General features: G+C 34.2%; 2 protein-coding genes across 3 annotated transcripts; one reads left to right on the top strand and one right to left on the bottom strand.

The window, feature by feature from the left end:
* Positions 1-278: 278 nt before the first annotated feature.
* Positions 279-14,866, bottom strand: LOC123554721 (uncharacterized). 2 transcript variants are annotated; one of them, XM_045345025.2, is made up of 3 exons: positions 14,751-14,866; positions 2,869-2,963; positions 279-1,851 (listed from the first exon to the last, which is right to left on the bottom strand). In XM_045345025.2, exons 1-3 carry the CDS (start codon positions 14,782-14,784, stop codon positions 1,534-1,536), a joined length of 447 nt encoding a protein of 148 aa, XP_045200960.1. In that variant the 5' UTR covers positions 14,785-14,866; the 3' UTR covers positions 279-1,533. The 2 variants fall into 2 exon arrangements, with proteins under 2 accessions (XP_045200960.1, XP_045200959.1); XM_045345024.2 differs by lacking the exon at positions 14,751-14,866 and adding an exon at positions 3,798-5,082.
* Positions 14,867-18,631: 3,765 nt separating this feature from the next.
* On the top strand, positions 18,632-23,504 carry LOC128558218 (tumor necrosis factor ligand superfamily member 15-like). The gene is made up of 3 exons (XM_053547088.1): positions 18,632-18,655; positions 20,404-20,569; positions 22,432-23,504. The coding sequence occupies exons 1-3, from the start codon at positions 18,632-18,634 to the stop codon at positions 22,872-22,874; spliced, it is 633 nt and encodes a 210-aa protein (XP_053403063.1). The 3' UTR covers positions 22,875-23,504.
* Positions 23,505-24,325: the final 821 nt, after the last annotated feature.

Genomic DNA, 24,325 nt, shown 5'->3' with positions numbered 1-24,325 from the left:
ATATTATTGTTCGTGAAACACCCTCGAATTTATAATAGATTGTCATAAAACGCAAACACCCGTTGGACCGAAGCGTATAGGTGTGACTATTCGGTAGACTCCTTACATCCTGCCGCTTGGATATATTCTGATTCCCGGCTTTTCGTCGTAGACACGACTACATTTAGGGAGACACAATGGCCGGAAACAATATATAAGCTTGGAATCGTAGCTCATGGTGACAAGACAAAATCTGATTAGTCATGTGGCAAAACAAGCACAAACACAACCGTTTCCTCATACTCTTTATTGCTGTAATCAAAGTAAATTTTTAATAACATTTCTCAAAGAAACTAAGTTTATATCAAAATGTTTCCAAAAGAAGTTTCCAAAATTTTTACAGACTTGCACGTTGTGGAACTGGTAAACTGGTTGCTCAGTTTGTTACTTTTTATCATATATAAGATATATAGATACACAGATCTTCGACTTGATAAATTGATCTGAAATGCACCGACTATCTTTCGTAACATTACGAAATATTAAGTATCTTGCTTTTAGTCATACTCTTTTGCGCAACATATTTCTTAGGATTTTTGAATTATTGAAGGTTTTTCTTAAATTGTATTGTTCTCTCACAGACGGAAATATGGTATATTAAACGACAGTAGTAATTTAAAGTACATGTAATGCTTTTTGCAAAGGTTACAAAATACTCAAATCTAATGCTGAAATGTATATTGAAATAGCCATAATCACCTTGCTTAAAGGTGGCCAGTCACATTTAAGCAACATTTTATGGCATTTTTCTCTTATCTTATATTCTGATAGAAATCAATTTAAGGAACACAAACACTCATTGCATATCGTAAGATCCCTATAAGTATTGCACGTGTTACTTTTTTCATAAAACTCTTTTATAATTTATTTTTCAACAGTCGTACATTTACAAATACGATGGCATGGAAAAATGTTCTCTAAATTATGAAATAAACATGCATTAAACAATTTGTATTACCTAGATGTCAATGAAGTTTATGGGAACTTTTTATAAAACTTTGTAATTACCTCTCTTTAATAGAAATGTATTTAAACAACAAGGTATTCCTGGTTTTTTGTTATACATTCTCATTTGGTAGATATTGGGATATTTTAGGATGTAGCTTTCCAATTTATATATTTCCGACCTATCTTAGTTTTGCCCAGGGGAGGTAATAATAATTAAATTTAATAAACTGGCATTTCTAATGAATCCCAGGTAAATGTATACATGTCAATGCAAATTTTCAGCATTTATAATAAAATTTTATCATTTTCATAATATTCATTAGACGAAGTATGTTTATCAAATTTATACTTCTGATTAACTGTCTCTATCTTGTTTGGATAGGAGATAGGAGAATCAAAATTTAAAAATACCTTGAGTAAACACTCAGTGGATATACTTAAGTGTAAATGATCATTTGCACAAATTTAAAACAAATCCATGTCTTGACCAAACTCTGATTAATATTGAAACTAACTATAGCATGACCGGACTACTAAACTATATTTCTAAGGACATTTCGCATTTTTGGCTCCCTGGCTATTAATCAGCTTTAAGAGAATCATCGGCGCCGTTTCTGATGTCATTTCACGTTGCGGTTTTGAATCCTCTAGAATTACTTGGCATCGATCATCATTCAAGATTATATGAGCATAATGTACGTATAAATGATGTTTGAAATATCCCCTTTTCCGGTTATTCGCACAAGCTTTTTTCTCCACTGTGACACAATTCAGGACCACATTTAGTACGCCACCATCCTTGAAATGCATCAAGTCATACTTTGCACACGGTATGGAATGTTTTTTATGATTGTTACATTGAAACTGAAATATGATGGAAATATGATTAGAACCTGAAGTAGGAAAACAAATGATACATTGCATAACCGGCTTTTTCGCTACTATCATTTATCTTTGCTATAATGATGTTATATATTTACGTGCGAGTTCGAACGAAATCTCACTTAGAGAAGATATCATTTTAAACTATTCTTAAGGTAAACCCAACAAAACATACAATACCATATAATGCACAGAATAGTTCTTCCGTAAAATGACAGTTGTTGTTTCTCATATTTGGTAATCAATAGATCTCTCATTTGTTTATCATCACATAGACACAATTTACGTCATTCTGCGATTTTTCCGGAAAAACTCAAAGTGCCCCTCCAAGAATTGTTTCAGGGATGGGCAGGCACCTTGGTCGAACCACGATCTTCCGTGATGAAGCTGAATGGCTTACTCTCGTTAGGAATTATACAACAAATGGTAGAATTTGAACACACATTGGTAACAGGCAGTTGATTAAAAGTTAGCGACCTTAACCACTAAAACATGGTGGCCCCCAATATACTTTTTGAATGTAAACACAACAAATAGTTCATATCTTGAATTATGAATATCATTGGGAAAACTAATTAAATGTTCAATTTTGCACAGTTTGCGTTACTTTCTGTGCTTCTGAAGGATATACATTCAGATTTTTTTTACTTCACAACAGCAGGTGTTAAGTGTTATGTAGCGGTCGTAAAAAAAGTCTCCCCGACCTATCTCTGTGTTGCTATATTTTCTGGTCTTTCGGGACCATTGATTTCGACTCATTTAACTTTGAAGATTGGATACTGCTTTTAAAAACCGGTGCTAGGGGACGTAAGTAGTGTTGCATTTTCCACTACTGCTCATGAGCTGACTCATTCAAACCAAGTCTGCAATTTTCACTTTTTGCCTTGTTCTCGATGCTTCCAAGGGATCTACCTTTTAGACATATTGACAAAAAAATCTCTGCGAGATGTGATAACATTCTGTAAGCCTTTTTCGATAAATTCATATCTGTGCACTTACCTTGATGTAGGTTGAAGGAGGGGGGTTATTAGTCAAGACAAAATGGACACCTGCTGTTATAAGAATAAGAACAACTAGTAGAAACGTACGCAAATCTGTAAAGAAATAAAAAAAATGCAGTTCAAATTTACATAAAATAGCTGAATGTAGGCCTTAAATATGTTACTGAGGCATCAGCATGCTTTAGACACCAAATGGAAGAGTTGTATAGCTTAATAAATCAAAATGAGGCGGCGAGCTAAAAATGAGTTGAAATATTTCATTTTATTTTAGTCGAAACATTACTGGATGAAGAGTGTAAACATACATTTTTTCTAGTTTTGTCTTTCTTTTTCATATAGAAAATCCTAAAATAGAAAGTACAGCCATATAACGTTAGCAATAATAAACGAAGGAGAGAAAATACAATACACTCTCAGCTTAGAGAGTGAAAATGTAATAACAGTTGTCTGTGTGTTTAGTTTTCGGGTTTAACGCCGTTTTTCTTCATGTACATGTATATCATTTATATAACGCTGGACAGTTAATCTAACCAGTGTTCTGGAAATTTTTCCACTCTATACCATATCTTAACTTCTCCATAATTATGAATTAGAGGTGAAAGACGAATGATTTCAGATACAATGTCTGTATCAAATACGCCTCGCCCGAGGATAGAACTCACTTCATTTTTAGCTCTCTGCTTTATTTTGTCTTTTTTTACATCAGCTAATGTAACAAATTCAAATAACGGGCCAGCCGTTGATAAAAATATAACATCTTCCGGCTAATTCTCCGTTAATATATTTTATTTACTTACAATATCTATGTTTTGCTATTATCTATAATTGGAAAACAAACACACACATACACACCACGCACGCACGCATGCACACGTATGTGTGCGCATGCACACACGCACGCATACTTGATAAAAATACAGCGCAAACCTGCTTGGTTTCTTCTAAGATTATGAACAAGTGTTCGATTTGCTCCAATTACAGTTCGTGTAATGTTGTTAGTCTGTTCTTGATTTTGTGAGATAACTGTTTCGATAACTTTCTGATGATGTTCTTGAATGAGTTGTTTTAAGAGCAAGCCTACGTGATTTAGATTTTCGCAGCGATCGTGACCGTTGTTAAAAAATGGTTGTGCCATTTGTAGTCTGAAAAATAGATTGATTACAACAAATCATGACCTGGTATTATAAGAAAATGTCCCTTTTAACGAGGTTGACAGTTAGCTATCATGATAATATTGTAAACTTTCCACGAAAAGTGTGCTTTTTTCTGAAAACATTTCAGCAATGATTACTATTTTCTAGATATTTTTATTAATTCAGAAAAAAATTCGCGTTAATGCTCGGAATGCCTCGAGATGCTTGGTAACTATCACTATAATATTTCGAAATTTCCAGCAAAGTTGTGCATTTGTCTAAAAGCATTATCGCAATAAATAATTTTTGTCGATATGTTTATTATTATTATTATTTCTAATACATTTTAGGCTATTAGGATAAACGTCTTAGGAAAGCTTGAAACATTAACATAATTTCTTAAAGTCTCGAGATAGCTACTCGAGATAATATATGACAGCTGTAGGCACTTACACAGAAGGTACCGAGATAGTAACGTAAATTATCACAATAATATTTCCAGGATACCTTCCACTGTTGAGATAATCTTTCAGAAAACTTAAAACTAAGGTAGTACAACTCACAGTAGGTAGACACGATATATATTCAATAACATACGTTTTCTCATCTGCACACCTACGTTTTGTTTAATAAATGTGAAGAAAATCCTTGGGTTGCTTTAATACCAATAGTATTATACAAAGATAGCACAGGTTAACATAATGCATCTGTCAGCCTTTAGCCTGTATAGGGTACACTCTATATCTGTATATAATTTACTTTAGCAATAGTATCGATTACAACATATGTACTATTATTACGTTAGCTAACGAAATGTTTTTTTGTTTTTGTTTTTTTCAGTTGTTGAAAGTGACGTTAAATTTTTTGTTAGATAACGAACTGTTAAATCCTTTAATGAATGGTTAAAAGTTTAACAAGGACATCATATCCAATAATACACCACTTTCTACACTTCCTCTTATAACATTGAGAAAATGTTTCAATGCCAAAAATTGTGTTACCTTTTGTGTAGCTTTTCATGACGTCTGATCATGAAAAGTCACAGTGTAGATTTAAATTTCGGATGGTCACGCTTCGTTTCACAAAATCTACCAAATATCTGTTACACCAAGAACAACTACTTTGAAAAAAGTTGTTTCTCCTCTTAAATTTCTTTCAACAGTGTCAGTTTCAATTGTTCTACGAGAGTGAAATTAAAGCTGCTTTTTATTGTTTAGTTTTTTTTTTATCTTTCTTGTGTTTTTTTTTCTAACTTGTACGAATGTAGATATGGCGAACCGTTTAGACTATCAATATAAAATCGCGAAGTTCGTGGAAGTGAGAAAATATTGATATCGACCCTATTAACAATAAACAACTTAACGTTTTTGAAAACATTCTCAGTCTGTGTAATTTAAAAAAACAAGAGGACCATGATGGTCCTGAATCGCTCACCTCTTCCCACATGACCCAGTTTTGAGTATGACGTCGTTTTTTCTATTATTTGACATAGTGACCTAGTTTTTGAGCTCATCTGACCCAGTTTTGAACTTGACCTAGATATTTTCAAGATAAAAATTCTGACCAATTTTCATGAAGATCCATGGAAAAATATGGTCTCTAGAGAGGTCACAAGGTTTTTATATTATTTGACCTATTGACCTAGTTTTCAGAGGTACGTGACCATGTTTTGAACTTTACCTAGATATCATCAAGGTGAACATTCTGACCAATTTTCATGAAGATCTCATGAAAAATATGGCCTCTAGAGAGGTCACAAGGTTTTTCTATTTTTATACCTACTGGCCTAGTTTCTGACCGCATGTGACCCAGTTTCGAAATGACCTAGATATCATCAAGATGAACATTCAGATCAATTTTCATGAAGATCCATTGAAAAATATGGCCTCTAGAGAGGTCAAAAGATTTTAATAATTTTAGACCTACTGACCTAGTTTTTGACTGCAGTTGACCCAGTTTCAAACTTGACCTAGAAATCATCAAGATGAACATTCAGACCAACATTCATTCAGATTCCATGAAAAGTATGGCCTCTAGAGAGGTCACAAGGTTTTTCTATTTTTAGACCTACTGACCTAGTTTTTGAGGCACATGACCCTGTTTCAAACTTGACCTAGATATTATCAAGATGAACATTCAGACTAATTTTCATACAGATCCCATGAAAAATATGGCCTCTAGAGAGGTCACAAGGTTTTTCTATTATTTGACCTACTGACCTTGTTTTTGAGGCACGTGACCCACTTTCAAACTTGACCTAGATATCATCAAGATGAACATTCAGACCAACTTTCATACAGATCCCATGAAATATATGGCCTCTAGAGAGGTCACAAGGTTTTTCTATTATTTGACCTACTGACCTAGTTTTTTATGGCATGTAACCCACTTTCAAACTTGACCTAGAATTCATCAAGGTGAACATTCTGACTAATTTTCATGAAGATCTCATGAAATATATGGCCTCTAGAGAGGTCATAAGGTTTTTCTATTTTTAGACCTACTGACCTAGTTTTTGACCGCACATGACCCAGTTTCAAACTTGACCTAGATATCATCAAGGTGAACATTCAGACCAACTTTCATACAGATCCCATGAAAAATATGGCCTTTAGAGAGGTCACAAAGTTTTTCTATTATTTGACCTACTGACCTAGTTTTTGACCGCAGGTAACCCACTTTCGAACTTGACCTAGATATCATCAAGGTAAACGTTCTGACCAATTTTCATGAAGATCTTGTGAAATATATGGCCTCTAGAGAGGTCACAAGGTTTTTCTATTTTTAGACCTACTGACCTAGTTTTTGAGGCACGTGACCCAGTTTCAAACTTGACCTAGATATCATCAAGGTGAACATTCTGACCAATTTTCATGAAGATCTTTTGAAATATATGGCCTCTAGAGAGGTCACAAGGTTTTTCTATTTTTAGACCTACTGACCTAGTTTTTGACGGCACTTGACCCAGTTTCGAACTTGACCTAGATATCATCAAGATGAACATTCTGACCAACTTTCATAAAGATCCCATGAAAAATGTGACTTCTAGAGTGGTCACAAGCAAAAAAATTACGGACGCACGCACGCACGGACGCACGGACGGACGACGGACACCGCGCGATCACAAAAGCTCACCTTGTCACTTTGTGACAGGTGAGCTAAAAAACACACACACACAAACACACACACATAAAAGATAAAAAATAACTAAACAAAAGGCAGCTTTAGTTTTGCATGCGTAGAACAATTGAAACCGACGCAGGTGAAAGAAATTTAAGAGGAGACAAAACTTTTCAAAATAGCTTTTCTTGGTTTAGTAGATGTTTTGAAACGAAAAATCTGCCCTGCAACTTTTCAGACGTCTTCAGAATTCCTGGTTAAATAAAAAAAATCATGCATCTAAATAGAAAAATTGTAACTTCAACGCAAATCTTTTAAGTATTTCAATATAGTAATATAATAATTATGGGTCGAAAATTAAACTCATTTTAATCTTGGTTTCTGACGTTTTGAAATAAATAAGGCGTGAAGGTTGACAATTGTAAAAAGTCAGATTTACGCACCAAATTAATTAAGCTATATGTGTCCAGACAGTCATTAGCATACAGCCTGTCTGTGCGTAATGCAGAGAGTCTGCCTGTGCATCAAAAACTGGTGTGCAGAGAGACCGCCAGTGCCCCGACAAAACCGAAAGTAAGGGGTTTTGAATAATACCATTTACATTTCGGTCTATGTGGCACTATTTTTTGGAAGAATATTGAAAAATGAATACAAATAGTGCGCTTGATATGTATGATATCAAAGCAAAAAGTCGTTAAAGACTGTGGAAAAGGTCGTGCTAGTGTTTCATGTTAGTACACCATCAACTAATTTCATCGAGTTTGCGAACAAAATAGCTGACATTTAAAAAGTAAGAACTACAAACATAGTAAAGACATTCTAATGTTCTGTGCTCTGCTTATTTTTGAGCAGCATACCTATGATCATGGATGCAAGTTCGATTTTCTGTCTCCTCTATCGACCTGTTTTTTGGCAAATGTTCGCCGGTGCCGAATCAAAGAAACCGCCGATATAGCAGATTTCGCAGAGTCCGCCAATATCAATATGCACCGTGATGACTGTGTACTTTGATTTAACTTCCATTATTTTGTTTAGATTGTCCGTCACAAATATAAAACAATCTGAACGTCGAATTATTTTGACTAATAATCTGAATGCAGTCCCTCTTTCTTTTACCTAATGTCACTTCCTTTTGTATATTTTACTGATGACAACACATTTAGTTTAGATTGTTGTTCTAGTTTAAAATACAAAACAACAAGTCAACACCATGTAAAGTGCCAGTAATCTTTCATGTTTCATGTTTTGTCACACGTTTTCGCTACCTTCTCTTTTGTTATTCATAGTTTATCCACTTCATAACCCAATATTTCCTCGTATGATTTTAATATCTTTTTCGAATTCAAATACATTTTGTTCAATGTTGACATCAAGCTTCTTAATTGTTTTCTTTCATTCATAGACCCGCGCGCTTAGCTAATTAGGGGGAGAGCCGATCTACAAATCACGGGGTCGTGAGTTCGATCCTCGGAAGGGCCGTATGTTCTCCGTGACGATTTGATAAAGGACATTGTGTCTGAAATCATTCGTCCTCCACTTCAGATTCATGTAGGGAAATTGGCAGTTACTTGCGGAAACAGGTTTATACCGGTACTCCAGGAACACTGGTTAGGTTAACTGCCCGCAGTTACATAACTGAAATACTGTTAAAAAACGGCGTTAAACCACATCCTCCACTCATTGAAGGAGAATAACAAGGATCGAAAAGAAATACGATAAACTAAGAGTTATTTCCCTTCCCGAAAGCTTAAGTTGAACAATATGATATACTAGTATGTGACACTAATATCACCGATTAATCCATGACAATTTGATTAAGTATGTGCTAGCTAGTATATAAGCAAAAATGCACCATGTCTGGACAATAGATAAATAGACTCTATTAGATTAATGCGTTATATCCCAGAGACTACTAGTATATGTTTTGTTCAATAAATGAAATCGATGCCATAATTACATGTACACATTTTGTTTTTGAAAACAAACTGGGACAAGAAAAAACTAATAGTCCTTACATTGCAATGGCAACAAAATGTTTAAAAAAAATGACAAGAAGTGGACCCTGCGATAACAAAAGTACAAAATAAATGGTACACAGATAGAAGGCGGAGAATATGCAGACTTTTTTGTTTTTTTTTGCTATGTTAAAAATATGGTTATTATGGTAACACATATTTAAAATATATGATTCAAAGTGGATCTTGCGATAACTTCAAAAAAAAAACCATGATATTGTTTTCGTGAAACCTCGAACATAAATAGAAGCAAGTACGGAGATATGTTCATTGTCTACGTTTGTCTGCCTGTTCGTTCGTCTGTCACACAACGGGTGGATCCTGTCATAACTATAAAGTTTTAAGTGATTGCAATGTGAAACTGGTAAATATGAACATTTTGCACTTCATAAAGTCTTTATATTCGTCCGGCTATCTGTCAATACATACAAAAGATGAATCCTGTGATACGAGCGCATTAGATTTCTTTCGTGAAATACTGCGTTCAGATGACACTATGAAAATATGTCAGTCATCTTATTTAGTATCAAAATAAAGCCTGTATATGTTTTTCGTATACTATTATCCCTTTAATTCTTAAGTGATATGCTCACCAGAAATATATTACCAAAAATACCATGTACATGTATCATCTTAAACCCGACTATATTTATCATTTAAAAACTAATGCTGTAATATAAAACATGAAGTTTATCGAATATATGGTGATATTTATAAAACATTTTCCAATTAAACGATAAGAACACAAAATATACATGAATTTGAGTATTGAATGTAATAATAATATACGGGACCTCCGTGGCCGAGTGAATAAGGTCGCTGAATTCAAATCACTTGCCCCTCATCGATTTGGGTTCAAGCCTCACTCGGGGCGTTGAATTCTTCACGTTAGGAAGCCATCCAGCCGGCTTACACGGAAGGTCGGTGGTTCTACCCAGGTGCCCGCTCGTGATCCCAACCCTCCCCCCCCCCCCCCCCCCCAATAAAAAAATGATAGTGTACTTGAAATCAGTACATGTAATTTGTTTCTCTGTTCATATTACCATTTTGCCACAATATGACCAAAACAAAGAAATGAGTAAAGTATTTCTTAGAGTGAGGAATTTAAATAACAACTGACTATAAAAGAAGTTAATTAACGACTTTGTTTAGTACTGTAAAAAATGAGAATGCATCTGCTTATTCGTTTGATTTGTTAGTTTTATGTTCCTTATGTAATACCGCGTTCAGAGTACGTTTTTAATCCTATATTAACACGGTGAGGATGCGTACACCGGATATTGCCATTTAGTGATAAGGTATTTTCCGAAAACGTGTTTATTTTTCGTCAACAAGGTAAGTAAAACACCTATTTACTATTGTATTATACTATTATAGAAGAAAAGAGCATTATATTTAATAACTAGATACTATGTACATGCTCTCACAAGCGTAAAATGAGTCAATCTTATGAAGGAACGCTAAAATTTGTGATAAAATGGCAACTTTATCATCTGATAAATGCAGGTCGGGGACACATTTCTCTCGATAGCGTCACTTATTGTCTTGTAATAAAAATTCTGAATCGTACGATTTATTTAGTTACATAAAAAGAAAACATGTGGAAAATTTCAGCTTTGTAAATCGATAATAAATGAGCGTCGATGGTGTACTGTGTATTGTAAATATATGTACTGTGTATTGACCTGTATCACATTTTACTGTACTGTGTATTGTTTAAATTATCGCTGAGTTTTATAGAATAAATCGTACAAAATGTACATTATCATTTCCTTTTCAAAGTACAAAACAGTAATTTCATTAGCCCTGAAGATACGTGATGTTTTACATTGATATTTATAGCATTTACTCTGTTGTAAGTCATGTAATAAGCTCTAAACGTAACCCACAGTCAAAATAGTGCAACAGTGGGCAATATTTTTTGTTATGCTTACCAGTTGTAAATGTATATATATATTCTATTCTTCCATTGAGCATTGTTTAAGTTGATATTACACGAATTATCTAAAAAAACAGTTAAAGGTATCTTTTAAAATTTTGCATTGGGATGCCACTAAAACTTATTCTCAATATCTTGCAGAAAGCCCGGCCCTACTAATAAATACTATATTGTGATTTTTTTCGTTGCAGATTCAACTTGTTTATGTGTGTTTATGGCTGGCTCGACGAACGAATTTAAGGCCATTGTATGTCATTTTGTTGAACACCACCCAAATGACGTGAATATTACACAGTACGCGAACGACCAAAACCACAAAAAAGTAAATTTCAAGATAGCACCAGACATTTGCGAGAAAAAAGCAGAAAAAAATACTGTTGATTCAGAAAATATTAACATACATGTTTCAAAAAGGAACCTGCTTTCAAAAGGGACCAATTTGCAACAGAAAGAAACCTTTGGGCAAATGGTGAGGAGCCTGTTCACTGACGGCAGTGGAAATGTATGCTACCTACCACGCCATCTAGCAGAATTCAACATTTACACAATGCTACCAGTACAAAAATATAATCTAGAGACCCATACACGACGTTGTACATGGAACTTTCAATGTTACACAGAGTGCAATTCCATGGACAGACAAGGTTTTCGGAGAGTATTGTTATACAGTCTATGAAAGAATGTGACAAAATAGATGGATGGATAAATAGCCTTTAATCAGTTCGTTTGCCAAGAAAGTTTTCTTTAACTGATTTTATAGTTTCCTGTATTTCTTGACGTCGCAAAATGTTTTCATCGACAGCTTGGTTAATATGAGGTATAGTGAAGACCTCAAGTTATTTTGAAGAGCAGGCTTATAACTCTTCCAATGATTTTACAATTATACAACTGCCTGCATAACAGAGACCGCATTTCTGACGCTAAATTAGGAGAAAAGAGAAAAGCAAGACAGACGAATACTTATTGACATTAAAAGAAGCAGCTAGTAACTTCATAAATGTGACGAGTGTATATTACTTCCACATAAGACTGGGCATTGATACTGAAATAGGTTCTGTTGTGACAGATTTATTTTACCAAACATTATTTGACAAGTAATATTCTAAAAGCCATGTTTTACTTTGATAAAGAACAAATAGTCATGTACATTGAAATATTTATTAAACAAACACAAATTCATAAGATAGCAAAGATCATAATAAGATAGCAGAAGAACTCTATAAGATTTGTCTTTCGTTTCAATCCTTCCAACTGTACTTGTAATGTTAGTATAAAAATATAGTTATGTATATTGTTGGGAATAAATATGTTTAAACCAAAGATCATAAACATTTTTACATTCAACAGTTTGAAAATATTTAAAAAAAAAATCGGAATGATCTTCAAGTCAGTTCCCGATCGTTTGTTAGAGTTAATAAATATACTATTTTGGTCAATAGGGAAGTTGATCACATAAAAGTGATAACGAACTGTTTGCATAGAAATGACATTTATCTTGCAAATTAAGTGTGCAAAATATATTTCAAGAAGAACACATGGCACTGTTTCCTCCTACCTTTAAAACAAATTGCTCAGTGCATATGACACCCATTTTGTTTCGTATGAAGCAAGTGGTGAGCTAATTACCTCTCAGAACAATGCATTTAAAGCAATAAAAATAGCTTTGACTATATTATTTTAAGAAAATTTCAAGTGAAACTAGTTCGAAGGTTCTTCGTCAAATGAGTCTAAGGTTATTGAGGAGAAACCACTTTAAAAGTTCAAAGCCCCTACGACCTTGACCTTTGAACTATCGACACCATAATCGATAAAGGTCGTCTATTGACCAAGGTTTATGTCTCTTTGTAGTATGAAGGCAAAATGGTAACATATTTTCATGTTTGTCTTCTTATAAGCTGAGACCTTTTCCACACTTATCGTCATCATATCCTGTGTTATATTATTATAAAACTTCATGGCTGCACTTGTGGCTGGGTCTTTACTCGGCAATGGCTAGTCTTTAGACAGTTCCTCGGAATGACCATTGACATGCCGCTGTAATTGTAAGTTGTAATATCAGTGTTCAAACTGGTGCTTGTTATTTTCGCTGTAAAGTCTAATGTCATCTGCAAACAGAAAAAGACATTCCATCATTTGGGCCAATGGAATTACATGCCTTTTCTATCTAATGACCATAAATGCTGAGAATATGCACGTTTTTCAATATCAATACTCAGTACACCAAACTGCAATACACAGTACAAATATTACTATGAAAAGTCAATACACAGTACACCACCGACGCTCATTTATCACCGATTTCTTCGTGATTTGAACATTTACAAAGCTAAAATTTTGCACATTTTTTCTTTGTATGTAACTAAATAAATCGTACGATTCAGATTTTCCCTACAATGCATACAGGTTATGGTATCGGGACAAATGTGTTTACGGCATGCATTTATCAAATGATAAACTTGTCATTTTATCACAAATTTTAGCATTTCTACTTAAGATTGACTCATTTTACGCTTGTGAGAGCATATACACAGTATCTAGTTATTAAATCTAATGCTCTTTTCTTCTGTAGTTGTATAATACAATAGTAAATCGGGGTTTTACTTACCTTGTTGACGAAAAATAATAACGTTTTCGTAAAATACCTTATCACTTAATGGCAATATCCGGTGTACGCATCCTCACCGTGATTAATTTAGGTTTATTTTTTAAACTCGTTTGCGTCCACACTATTTGTAGTGTAAAACGTGAATTATGTAAAGGTCAAGTGGGTTCTGTAATGTAGCATTAAAACTACCTCCGGAGGTGGTTTTAATACTATATTAAAAAGTAATACTACATTATTTTACAAGTGTGAATGCAAATGTGAGTTATAACTGGTTTTACAATCCCAAATCCCCAGATCTTGCCTTTTGGCGGAAGAATACCATGTGTTTCTCTTTTGTATCAAACAATTGATGCTATGGCTGACAAAAGTAATTGGAGTGTTGATGAAACAAAAACATTAAACTGCGATATGGAGTCATGCTGATGCTCAAAATGGACTATAGATGGAATGAACAGAAATTCTTAGATGAAACACAGAAGTTTAAACATTGATGACTCCTTCTTGTTTCTGTCAGCCTCCTTCTTTGTAACCGTTTTTGCTTATTGCAAAATATTTGTTTACTTCCAACATTGCATGTATATATTTAAACCACATTTCTTTGCCTAGTGTGGACATAAACTAGATTATATTTTGATGGGTTTTAAATATCAAATACCAATTATAGCCAATTAGTGCCTGATAAAAATAAAACCGATCTGCTAGTGTGAACACGGTATAAAACAAATATTTGTTTTTCCTTGTACTCAACATTTAAAAACGTGCCAAAACAGATATGATCACATTAGCTAACAGTACAAAATAAAGTCCCGTGTTGTAAAATGTGCAGCATACCGACATTAAGAAAATACCAAAATATCGTTCGACAGGAATATAGACAAGTAAATAAGGTTACTTAATTTATAAATGTCCTAGCTGCCTGGTTCCATAATATGTATTCCACTAATCCAGTATAACAAACTTAAATCTATTCAATATGGACAATTTTATTTAAACTATCAACATTCACCTAAACAGCCATGGTATTATAACCGCATAATCTCCAAGAACGTCTAATAAAACTGCACTTACCTTGTTGTTTCAAGAAAAGACACGGCAGTAACATAATAATACATCAAAATTTTGATTATGCACGTAAATAATAGTTAACAAGGAGAAATGCATGTGAAGGGTATATTCAATCCTTAAAATAATATCGGTCACAGCAAACCTCATTGTATTATATCTGGGGGTTTTCTCAAAACATGAAAATTGAAAAACACAATAGATTTAATAAACCACAGGGTTTCGTTTATATTTCTGAAATATTAAATCTAAATGTTTTTGCCTTATTACCAATGCGCAGCATATCTTTACATCTCTTGGCAGTGTTATCCTTTGCTGCCGCCATACTGATCCAACAGCTTTGTAACATTTCATTTCGGATGTTCAACTGTAACGCGACACTTGTTTACCAGACTGTTGAATTTTGCACGCTTCCATCGCTCTCGGCCATTTTGCCGAAGTGAACGGCGTCACAAGCGGGTGTTTGTTCGGATAGATTTTGTCCCCGAGGAGAACACAGTCCTCTGAAAACGGTAACTGTGGCCCACCAATTTGTGTCATTATGCTGAATTGCTGAGCATCGTTTAAGTGTCCCATGAATCAAGATTCCACATAACAAAATATGCCGTCACTGAATACAAAAACCTGTGTATGTATACAATGGTATAGACTATAACCTGATTAGTACTGTCGTTGAGATCCATTCATGGGACGCTGTATTTCATGATTCGTGACCAAAAAGGTCCGAAAGATCCTCGCAGCACTGCAAGTAAGCAGCGACAGTAGCGACGATGCATATAATTAATTATACATAAAGTTCGAATGATCAATGCATTTTATAGTATGTTTTGTTTGGTATGAAAATCAGTATAGACGAACGCATATACATGTATATATTAAGAAAATTAAATACCAGTTGAGTTTAATAAAATGTCACATACTGTTTACTTGTTGTCTACCATTTGATAAAATAAATTCTTTTTGAGATCGAGCAACAAGCAACGAAGTTATACCCCAGTTGTTGTACCTAAACAAAGAAACATTTTTAGGCGAGATAATGACACATTGTCACCAGACTTGGTGTATGGCTAATGTATCTCGATATCTGCCTTAGGAATATATTTTCATCCACTAAGGTAAAAGTTGCTTTGATACCCCAGTCACACATACGGCGCGGATAGCTACGTCTAGCTAAGGATACGAACGTAGTAATCCGTATCGATCCGTAGCTGAGCCGTACCTTAAAGTAGTAATCCGTATAGATCCGTACCAATTCGTACGGCTCAGGTACGGATCGATACGGATTACTACGTTTCTATCCGTGGCTGGACGTAGTTATCCGCGCCGTATGTGTGACTTGGATATCAAAGCAACTTTTGAAGTTTTGACTTCAACTCAAGTAGTCTACATATAGGTCTCTACTTAAGCACTAAGTTTGATCAAACTATGTCACTAAAATAAGTACACAAATGTAGTTATTTGGAGAAAGAATATTTATTATTCTATTTACAACGACCTTGAAATGCTGCAGCTTAAAATGCATTTATAAGCTTGAGTTTTATAAGCATATCATAACCCATGTTTGGTAGCAATATGTTATTCTAAACTTTCGTTATTGACAGAAAACCTTTGTCTTTATTTTCAGTAAAAAGAGTTCGTATTAAATTTTATAATTTATAATTATATATCAGCCGCGCCATGAGAAAACCAATATAGTGGCTTTGCGGACAGCATGGATCCAGACCAGCCTGCGCATCCACGCAGTCTGGTAAAGATCCATACTGTTTACTTTCAAATTCTATTGCAATTAGAGAAATCACTAGCGAACAGCATTGATCCTGACCAAACTGCGAGGATGCGCAGACTGGTCTTGATCCATGCTGGTCGCAAACGCACTATGTTGGTTTTCTCATGGCGTGGCTCATATATTCTCAATACACATATACTTACAAGTTATTATACTTCCTTAAACATGTTTGAGAAAACCACCAAAATTTTACCGAAGTATAGAGTACGTTTCCATGTCAGTGTCCGTGATAAAGGTCTATTACTTGTTTCTATTTTTATTCACATAAAATTCTCGATCACGCATAAACTTCGTGTGCAAAGGGGTGGTCAATATATTTCGTAGCATCTACTTTCTTGATTAACAAATTTATGTAAATTTTGTTATTCGGTATACTAGGAAATGGAACTGATAAAACCATTGACTTTTGAAATTGTATAATTCAGAAACCAGACTGGGTGCATTTTGTAAATCAACTACATCAATGTATGTGCAAAACCGATTGAAACAATTTTGGTGTGCGTATGTGTATAAATAGAGAACGATAACGATCACATTATCGGAAAAGTCGATTATGTCTTTTTTGGTAATTCAGGTTTATTTCATGGTAAATCGGGGTTTTCTTTATAGTCAGTACGATTCAAAATTAGTACAACTATTTTGTCACGGATAATGGTTTCACTACCCGATTCCCCTTTTCTCAATAGTAACATTTAACATGTTATTGTTACAAATACCATGCGAGAGTAGTACATGTGTGTTGGCGTAATTACTTTGGAAAAAGCGGACTTGACATTTTTCGGAAAAAGAAAACAACATAGTTCCTTTTCAAAATTCTAGCTTTTTTTTATTTGCGAAGAAATAAATGCACCCTTGATGCAAAATGTAATGCCCCCGGTGGGTTCTTAAACCTGGGGATACGGAATGTAAATAAGGTAGAATAGTCTTGTCCTTGTGTCCAATCCTGGGGTTCCACACACTGATGACCAATATCTAAAATAAACCAAAATTTTACAAGATGATGATTATATATTGATATAGATGTGTCCTAGAAGGAGCTTTTGCTATTCTTTAACTTGTCATAACTGACATTGTTATTTTGAATAAGTACGTTGTTGCATATTCCGTTGAGGCAAAGTCGTATTTGAAACTGTCGTCTGTGTTTTAGTATATCCGTTGCAATTTGCTTCGATTTTCAGGCTTTAGGACGGTAGATTGCGACGGAGGGCAAGTAATACGAAACAATTAGTCGCAGAATGCTCAATGTTGCTATCGATATAACTATATCAATTGATTTTGAAACATTATAGAGGCATTAACATCAATTTTGATAAACTAATATACGATATGATTGGAAAGGTATAGAATCACTGCATTTAGAACGTATGAGGTCATAACCTCTGCCTCGGATGAGAAATCCCCGTAACATATCCCAAGCTACAACATCGTATAGGTAATTTTCTTGGCTCAGTCATCAGTTAAGAATTTGCTTTTTTAGAGGTTTTAAATTTATTTACAATTATAGTATTTGCAGTTCTTATTAAAAAAATAGCTATTTATCCCATGAGCCAAACTAGCCGCTGCACTCACAATATTTTTTGCCACCGAATCTTACAAGTGGTGGACTATAGTATGCTAGTATACATGTATCTTTACTTCATACTATTCTTTTCGGCAAAAAAACAAAACACATATTGGTTAAAGTATCACTTTATTCAATAAGTAAAACCACGTATTATTAATCGGCCGAAATCCTCACAAATTTAATAAGATATATTTTGAGAACACCCCCAGTCGTTTTAACTAGGTGTAATGGTATTTTTAGATACTTTATCTAAAAGTTTGTAACGTCTCAGGGAAGCGTGGACCAATTACTTTAACAGAAATTTGGTTGAAATTAGAAAAAAAGTTCGCTATTTCAAATTACGGATATAATGAATAAATGAGAATGGAGCGCATTTTGAAAATTATAATTTTCACGGTTTTATTGATGGTTGTTGTTGATTTAGTGTCTATTTTGGTTTTAATTTGTTCTATGCCAGATATGCCAACAACAGTAGGTAATGATAAAATATGCTTACCATCAGAGCATGGTTCACTTTCTTGCGAGAAAACAACGGAAATGCTGCATAACTACCTGGAAAAGGTAAGTTTATTTAACATTAGTCTAATTTGTTTACGCATCTGGAAGATTAACCATATAATAAGCTAAATAACTAATGCCTTGTTTATTATATTGTTATTTAGGTAAATCACAGATCAGTAGCTTCTTCAGTCACAAGATTGCATTCCCGGTATTTATGTCATAGGGCATGACGGTGTTGTTCTGAATTTAATTGTTTTACATCTTCTTAAATAAAATATAAAGCATGCCAAAATTGTTTTTGATGTAATTAAATCGAGTACACCCCTTTTAAGGTTCAGTGTAAAAATTTCACCCAAATATGCTTAATTAAAAATCCGTATATCTTTTCCCTCCTATAACCCTATACTTGACATAATAAATTACCGTTAGCCTTGTCTACCCCGACCTGAATTGTACTAACCTTTAATCTATGTCTTTGTATTGCAATAACTGAGAGCAAGTGTAAATGCTTCATTGCACTTACCTTCTTATTGTAAAAGCATACGCATATATTTTACATAAGAATAATAAATATTATCTAAGATAATTATTACTTTGTTTCAGGTTAGTAATTTTACTTCGTTAGTTACAGAGCTTACTAATAAGTGTATAAGTGTTTATGACTTTGATGTAAATTCTTCTAAAATTAGTATTTCTTGATATATTGCTAGGACATCAAGTGTACATGTATATTTCGAATTTCAATGTATTGTATAAATGTAAATGTTTGATTGCACTTACCTTCTTATTGTAAAAGCATACGCATACATTTTACATAAGAATGATAAATATTATCTAAGATAATTATTACTTTGTTTCAGTGAGTGTTCTGGGAAACAAATATTAACTTATTATTAAGTGATCCCAGATGTGTAGCACCCAAGCCAGAACGAACCCACATCTACCAGTAAAATATAAATATTCGGCAGAAGGGTTGAGCTAGCCTTCGGGCACCACAAAGAAAGCCCTTCGTCATTTACAAATATATAACATATTACAATAAAAACTCAGCTTAATCGTTAGCAGTTTGTGTTTCCTTTCCTCATATTTCTTGTTAAAGCCCTTTAAGTATATGTTTTTTCAATTGCATACTACAGACGATAAGTTTCAAACAAATTAACTATCTTGGAAATGTCACATAGACACAACATTTTCTCTACTAGCAGTGACCCTATCATTATTATTTAAAAAAACAAACAAACAAAACTTTGGTTACATCATTGTATTAAACCATTACAAATTGTAAACATATCTGTTGTTACAAAATTCTAATTACTTAACACAGGGAGGACATGAAAGTCTCCTCGGAGTATAGAAACAATGCATGGAAGAAAAATTTCGTCAAACTATTAATTTTGAAAAGAATAGATAAATTATTTCGTTGACTTAAGTTTGAAGAATCATTAACTCCTTACCGATGTAGGTTCGACGCTTAGCTCGGGGTGTAGAATTATTTCATGTGAGGGAGCTGACCAACTGGCTTACGGACGGACGACCGGTGGTTCTACCCAGGTACCCGCCCATGCCTGAAATAATGCACGAAGGAGAACCTTGGATATTCCTCCACCATAAAAGGTTGGAGAATGGCTGTATGACCTATAACATTAAACCAAAACAAGGAAATAATTCAACCTTGGGTACATCTTGGAACCTGAAAAATATTGCATAACATATGACTTTTGAAGTCCTTAAATCCAGCGTTCATACTGTAGTATTTTCGTTAATAGTAATAGCATAGTAACTATTGTACACAATTTGTGTTGTTACAGGCTATAGCCAAAGAATACGACAAAGTTAAACAGGAAGATACTGAGCGACAGCAAAAATATTTAGATGAAAACAGGGTCCGTTTAATTGCTATCTACGACAAATACTTCTGGGAAATGAAGCCAGCCGCCAAAGTAACAGGAAAGGAACAACCAAAACCAAGACTTAGTAAGACTTTTAAGAACATTATTTTCCATAAATTTTTGAAAGATGTTTATTTATATAATATTTTTTTAGTAAATTAATAAAATATGTCAGAGAATGACGGCGTCATGATACCGCTTACCAACACCTAAGTGTTAACATACTTATTTCGAAAACTACATTGCAATTACATTTCAAAATAGGAATATATTTTATAAGTACGAAAGACATTAGAACGAAAGATTACTTAAAAGTTCTTCTGTCTATGTAAGAACGATATAAATAAATATATGGCGGAATGTTTAACTAATACTAGCAAACGTATGATTATTTTAACGGCACTATTGATCTGTTGTCATTGATGTGCTGTCATGCATCACTTTTTTATTTATAGCACTGTCTCAACCAGTTTGATTACGCATAACTTCACGTATTCACTGGTTTTGCTTTTTATGCCCCCGAAGGGAGGCATATTAGTTTTCAACTGTCCGTCCGTTCGTTAGTTCGTTCGTTCGTTCGTCACAACGTTAACTTTTTGCATGAAGGCACTTTACTCGTGAACCACTGCACCCAGGACCTTCAAACTTCACATGCTGATAGTAGTTATTGAGTACACGACACCTACTGACTTTGGGGTCACCAGGTCAAAGTTCAAAGTCATAGAGGTCAATGTTAACATTTTGCATGAAGGCACTTTACTCGCGAACCATTATACCCAGGACCTTCAAACTTCACATGCTGATAGTACTTATTGAGTACACAACCTCGACTGACTTTGGGGTCACCTGGTCAAAGGTCAAGGTCACTGAGGCCAATGTTAACTTTTTGCATGAAGGTTATTTACTCGCAAACCACTGCACCCAGAACCTTCAAACTTCACGTGCTGATAGTACTTACTGTGAAATCATTTAATTTCGTGGGCATGAAATTTCGTGGTTTTGGTCAAAACGGTAAATTCGTGGGGATATGAATTCGTGGATTTCAACTTTTGAACTCTAAATTAATGGGAATTTGACTTGTTCGTTGGGATTAAATTTCGTGGATTAACTGAACCACGAAATCCACGAAAATTAGTCCTCCACGAATATTAATGATTTCACAGTATTAAGTACACGATCCCTACTGACTTTGGAGTCACCAGGTCAAAGGTCAAGGTCACAGGGGCCAGTGTTAACTTTTTGCACTTTACTCGCGAACCACTGCACCCAGGACCTTCAAACTTCACATGCTGATAGTACTTATTGAGTACACGACACCTACTAACTTTGGGGTCACCAGATCAAAGGTCAAGGTTACAGGGGGCAATGTTATCTTTTTGCATGAAGGCACTTTACTCGCGAACCACTGCACCCAGGACCTTCAAACTCTACATGCTGATAGTACTTATTGAGTACACGACCCCTACTGACTTTGGGGTCACCAGGTCTAAGGTCAAGGTGCTGCGGGGGCATTTGTTACCATTTGTGACAGCTCTTGTTTGAGAATAAATTTCAGAATAACACAATACATTGAGATTTGCAATGTTCATAATGTTCCAACAAAATCCAAAAAGCCTCAAAAGTGACAAAATAAAGCCATGTTAGGGAAATACTGTTGCTGTCGTAAGAATTATCATAATTCTAAAAGATATGAGCAACGATAGAATAGTTTTTTTATTATAAAACACATTTAAGCGTTCTAAAAAACCTAAAAGTTTAGAGACCTGTAAAATTTATTTTTATATTTTGTCAAATAATTTGCATACTTACTATAAATTTGACAAAACTAACTATCCAGAATATAACTGCGCATGTGTGTGTGTGTGACATGGTCTTCCGTCCCAAAAAGAACACTTGCACTAAATTTATTTGTATATGTTAAAAAAGAATAATTTTGTTCATTATTAGGTGATAACAATGCTGAAATGATACCTGTACGAGTTTGGCGACGTGGGAGAGAACTCTACGATACAAGCGCTTTTGAACGGTATGGAGTTAGATACAGAAATGGGCGTCTGGTCATTCCAGTTTCTGGCACATATTTCGTCTATTCTTATGTAGGTTTTTTCGAACCCTGCGTCCCTTCCACCGGCAAACCAAATGTTAAGAATGCAAGCATACCAATTAAACTTGGTATCTTTAAGTTTAATATCTTGGACGCGGAGGAGTCCGAATTAGTTTCAAGTGTTCAGCCCCACACTATTTCCAGCAATCGATTCTTCAACGCGTACAGTAGTTACGTATCGACATTTGCTGACTTAAAAGCTGGAGACGAAATATCTGTGAAAGTATCCAATATTACTTACCTTAGATATACAAGAGATAACTATTTTGGCTTGAATCTAGTTTAGATCTTCCCTATATGAAAAGCGTCCTCGCTTGAGGGGAGGGGCAATGATGGAAACCTTTCATTTGTTCTTGACATTCCCTCCAAAAACAAAAGTGGTGGTTCCCTAACATGCAATGCGTTTTCCTTATATGAGGGAATGCTTACACGCATAGTTTGTTTCGGTTAAACAAACAGCACTTTGATTTTTCTAAGGTATAAAAGGCAACGACTACCTGTGGTCATGTTTTAGGTTTTTGGACACGTTCAGATGAATTTATACCATTCTTTGTACAAAATGACATTTTTTTGTTTTAATTTTTCTAGGTGTAGACCTTTTGCAAACTTACCAGCACATATTATGTGATATGAATATAACTCGGATTTTTCGTTTTACATTAGTTGTAAAGTAAATGGTTTTTGTATTGTACAGAAATATTTACAGATATTACGTATATTGCTAGAGTAGGAAGTTTAATTTGAAAAGCTGATTGTATGTTAAGCGTGTAGAACAAATTTTTATCTGCAATGAAAATCTGAAATAAATAAATTTTTGTAGCAGCATTATTACAGCATATTCGCATATAATATGACCGAAAAACTATACATGTCTTACTGTTTATAGGTTTATTTGTCCAACTGAAACTAACTTTCCTTACACCCTTTAGAAGTTATTTGTTTATTTCTAGGATCAAAATATATTTTAACGTGCAGCGTAACAGCGAGTGGAAATCTATAACTTAAATCAAAAGTCAGTACAACAAAAAAAGGTTTTAATTCCCTAAAATTTCCATCACTGGCAGACAGTCCATTTTATGCTTAATATTCATGAGTATGTTTATCTATCCAAAGCAAGTACCTGCTACCTTTTTAAACATATACCACAGGAGCCAAATTATGTTAGATGATATTTCGTACTGATTTATTTGTCCTTTTTTATACGTTTAACACCTGTCTTTTTCATTAATTTGTTAATGCCTTTGTTTATCATAGGCCACCACATTTTTGTTATTAATATAAAAACATTTGTTGTTTAATCCGACTTTAATGCATGTGCGATGTTTATGCTGTTTTGTATACACGTTCATGTACGCCATTCTGTGTGAATTGTTTTGTTTTCTGCTAATTAGCAAACCCGATGATTTTCTTTTAAAATAAAATAAAGGTATTGACGTGATGACAAATGGCGGATATGTCACCTAATGGACTAGTTATTGACGCCCGATTATTTATGTTTGTGTTATAAAATGCATTTCGTAAAAATATGTCATTCTTAATCAGATTTGTCAAACTATATGACATAAGAATGAAAAAAATGTATGCTTAAGGTATTGAACCCATAATAGAGTACTTCCTTCTTGAAGAGTATTCAATAAACATACTTTGACTGCAATTTTCAGGGGTCGTAGGTTCAAGCCCCGCTGGGACTAAATATTTTTTCCATATTTTCATTTTTTCAAGTAAGTTTTTACTTCT

The sequence above is a fragment of the Mercenaria mercenaria genome, chromosome 7 (assembly GCF_021730395.1).
Source record: "Mercenaria mercenaria strain notata chromosome 7, MADL_Memer_1, whole genome shotgun sequence".
NCBI lineage: Eukaryota > Metazoa > Mollusca > Bivalvia > Venerida > Veneridae > Mercenaria > Mercenaria mercenaria.
This window is presented reverse-complemented; position numbering and strand designations above follow the sequence as displayed.

Excerpts from the sequence above, each read along its gene's own strand:
- LOC128558218 (XM_053547088.1), top strand. The coding sequence starts at position 18,632 with ATGCTGCATAACTACCTGGAAAAG. Across the intron at positions 18,656-20,403 it reads TGCATAACTACCTGGAAAAG|GCTATAGCCAAAGAATACGA; the intron begins GTAAGTTTATTT and ends GTGTTGTTACAG. Across the intron at positions 20,570-22,431 it reads ACAACCAAAACCAAGACTTA|GTGATAACAATGCTGAAATG; the intron begins GTAAGACTTTTA and ends GTTCATTATTAG.
- LOC123554721 (XM_045345024.2), bottom strand. The coding sequence starts at position 4,005 with ATGGCACAACCATTTTTTAACAACGGTCACGATCGCTGCGAAAATCTA. Across the intron at positions 2,964-3,797 it reads TCTTAGAAGAAACCAAGCAG|ATTTGCGTACGTTTCTACTA; the intron begins GTTTGCGCTGTA and ends ATTTCTTTACAG. Across the intron at positions 1,852-2,868 it reads CTCCTTCAACCTACATCAAG|TTTCAATGTAACAATCATAA; the intron begins GTAAGTGCACAG and ends ATCATATTTCAG.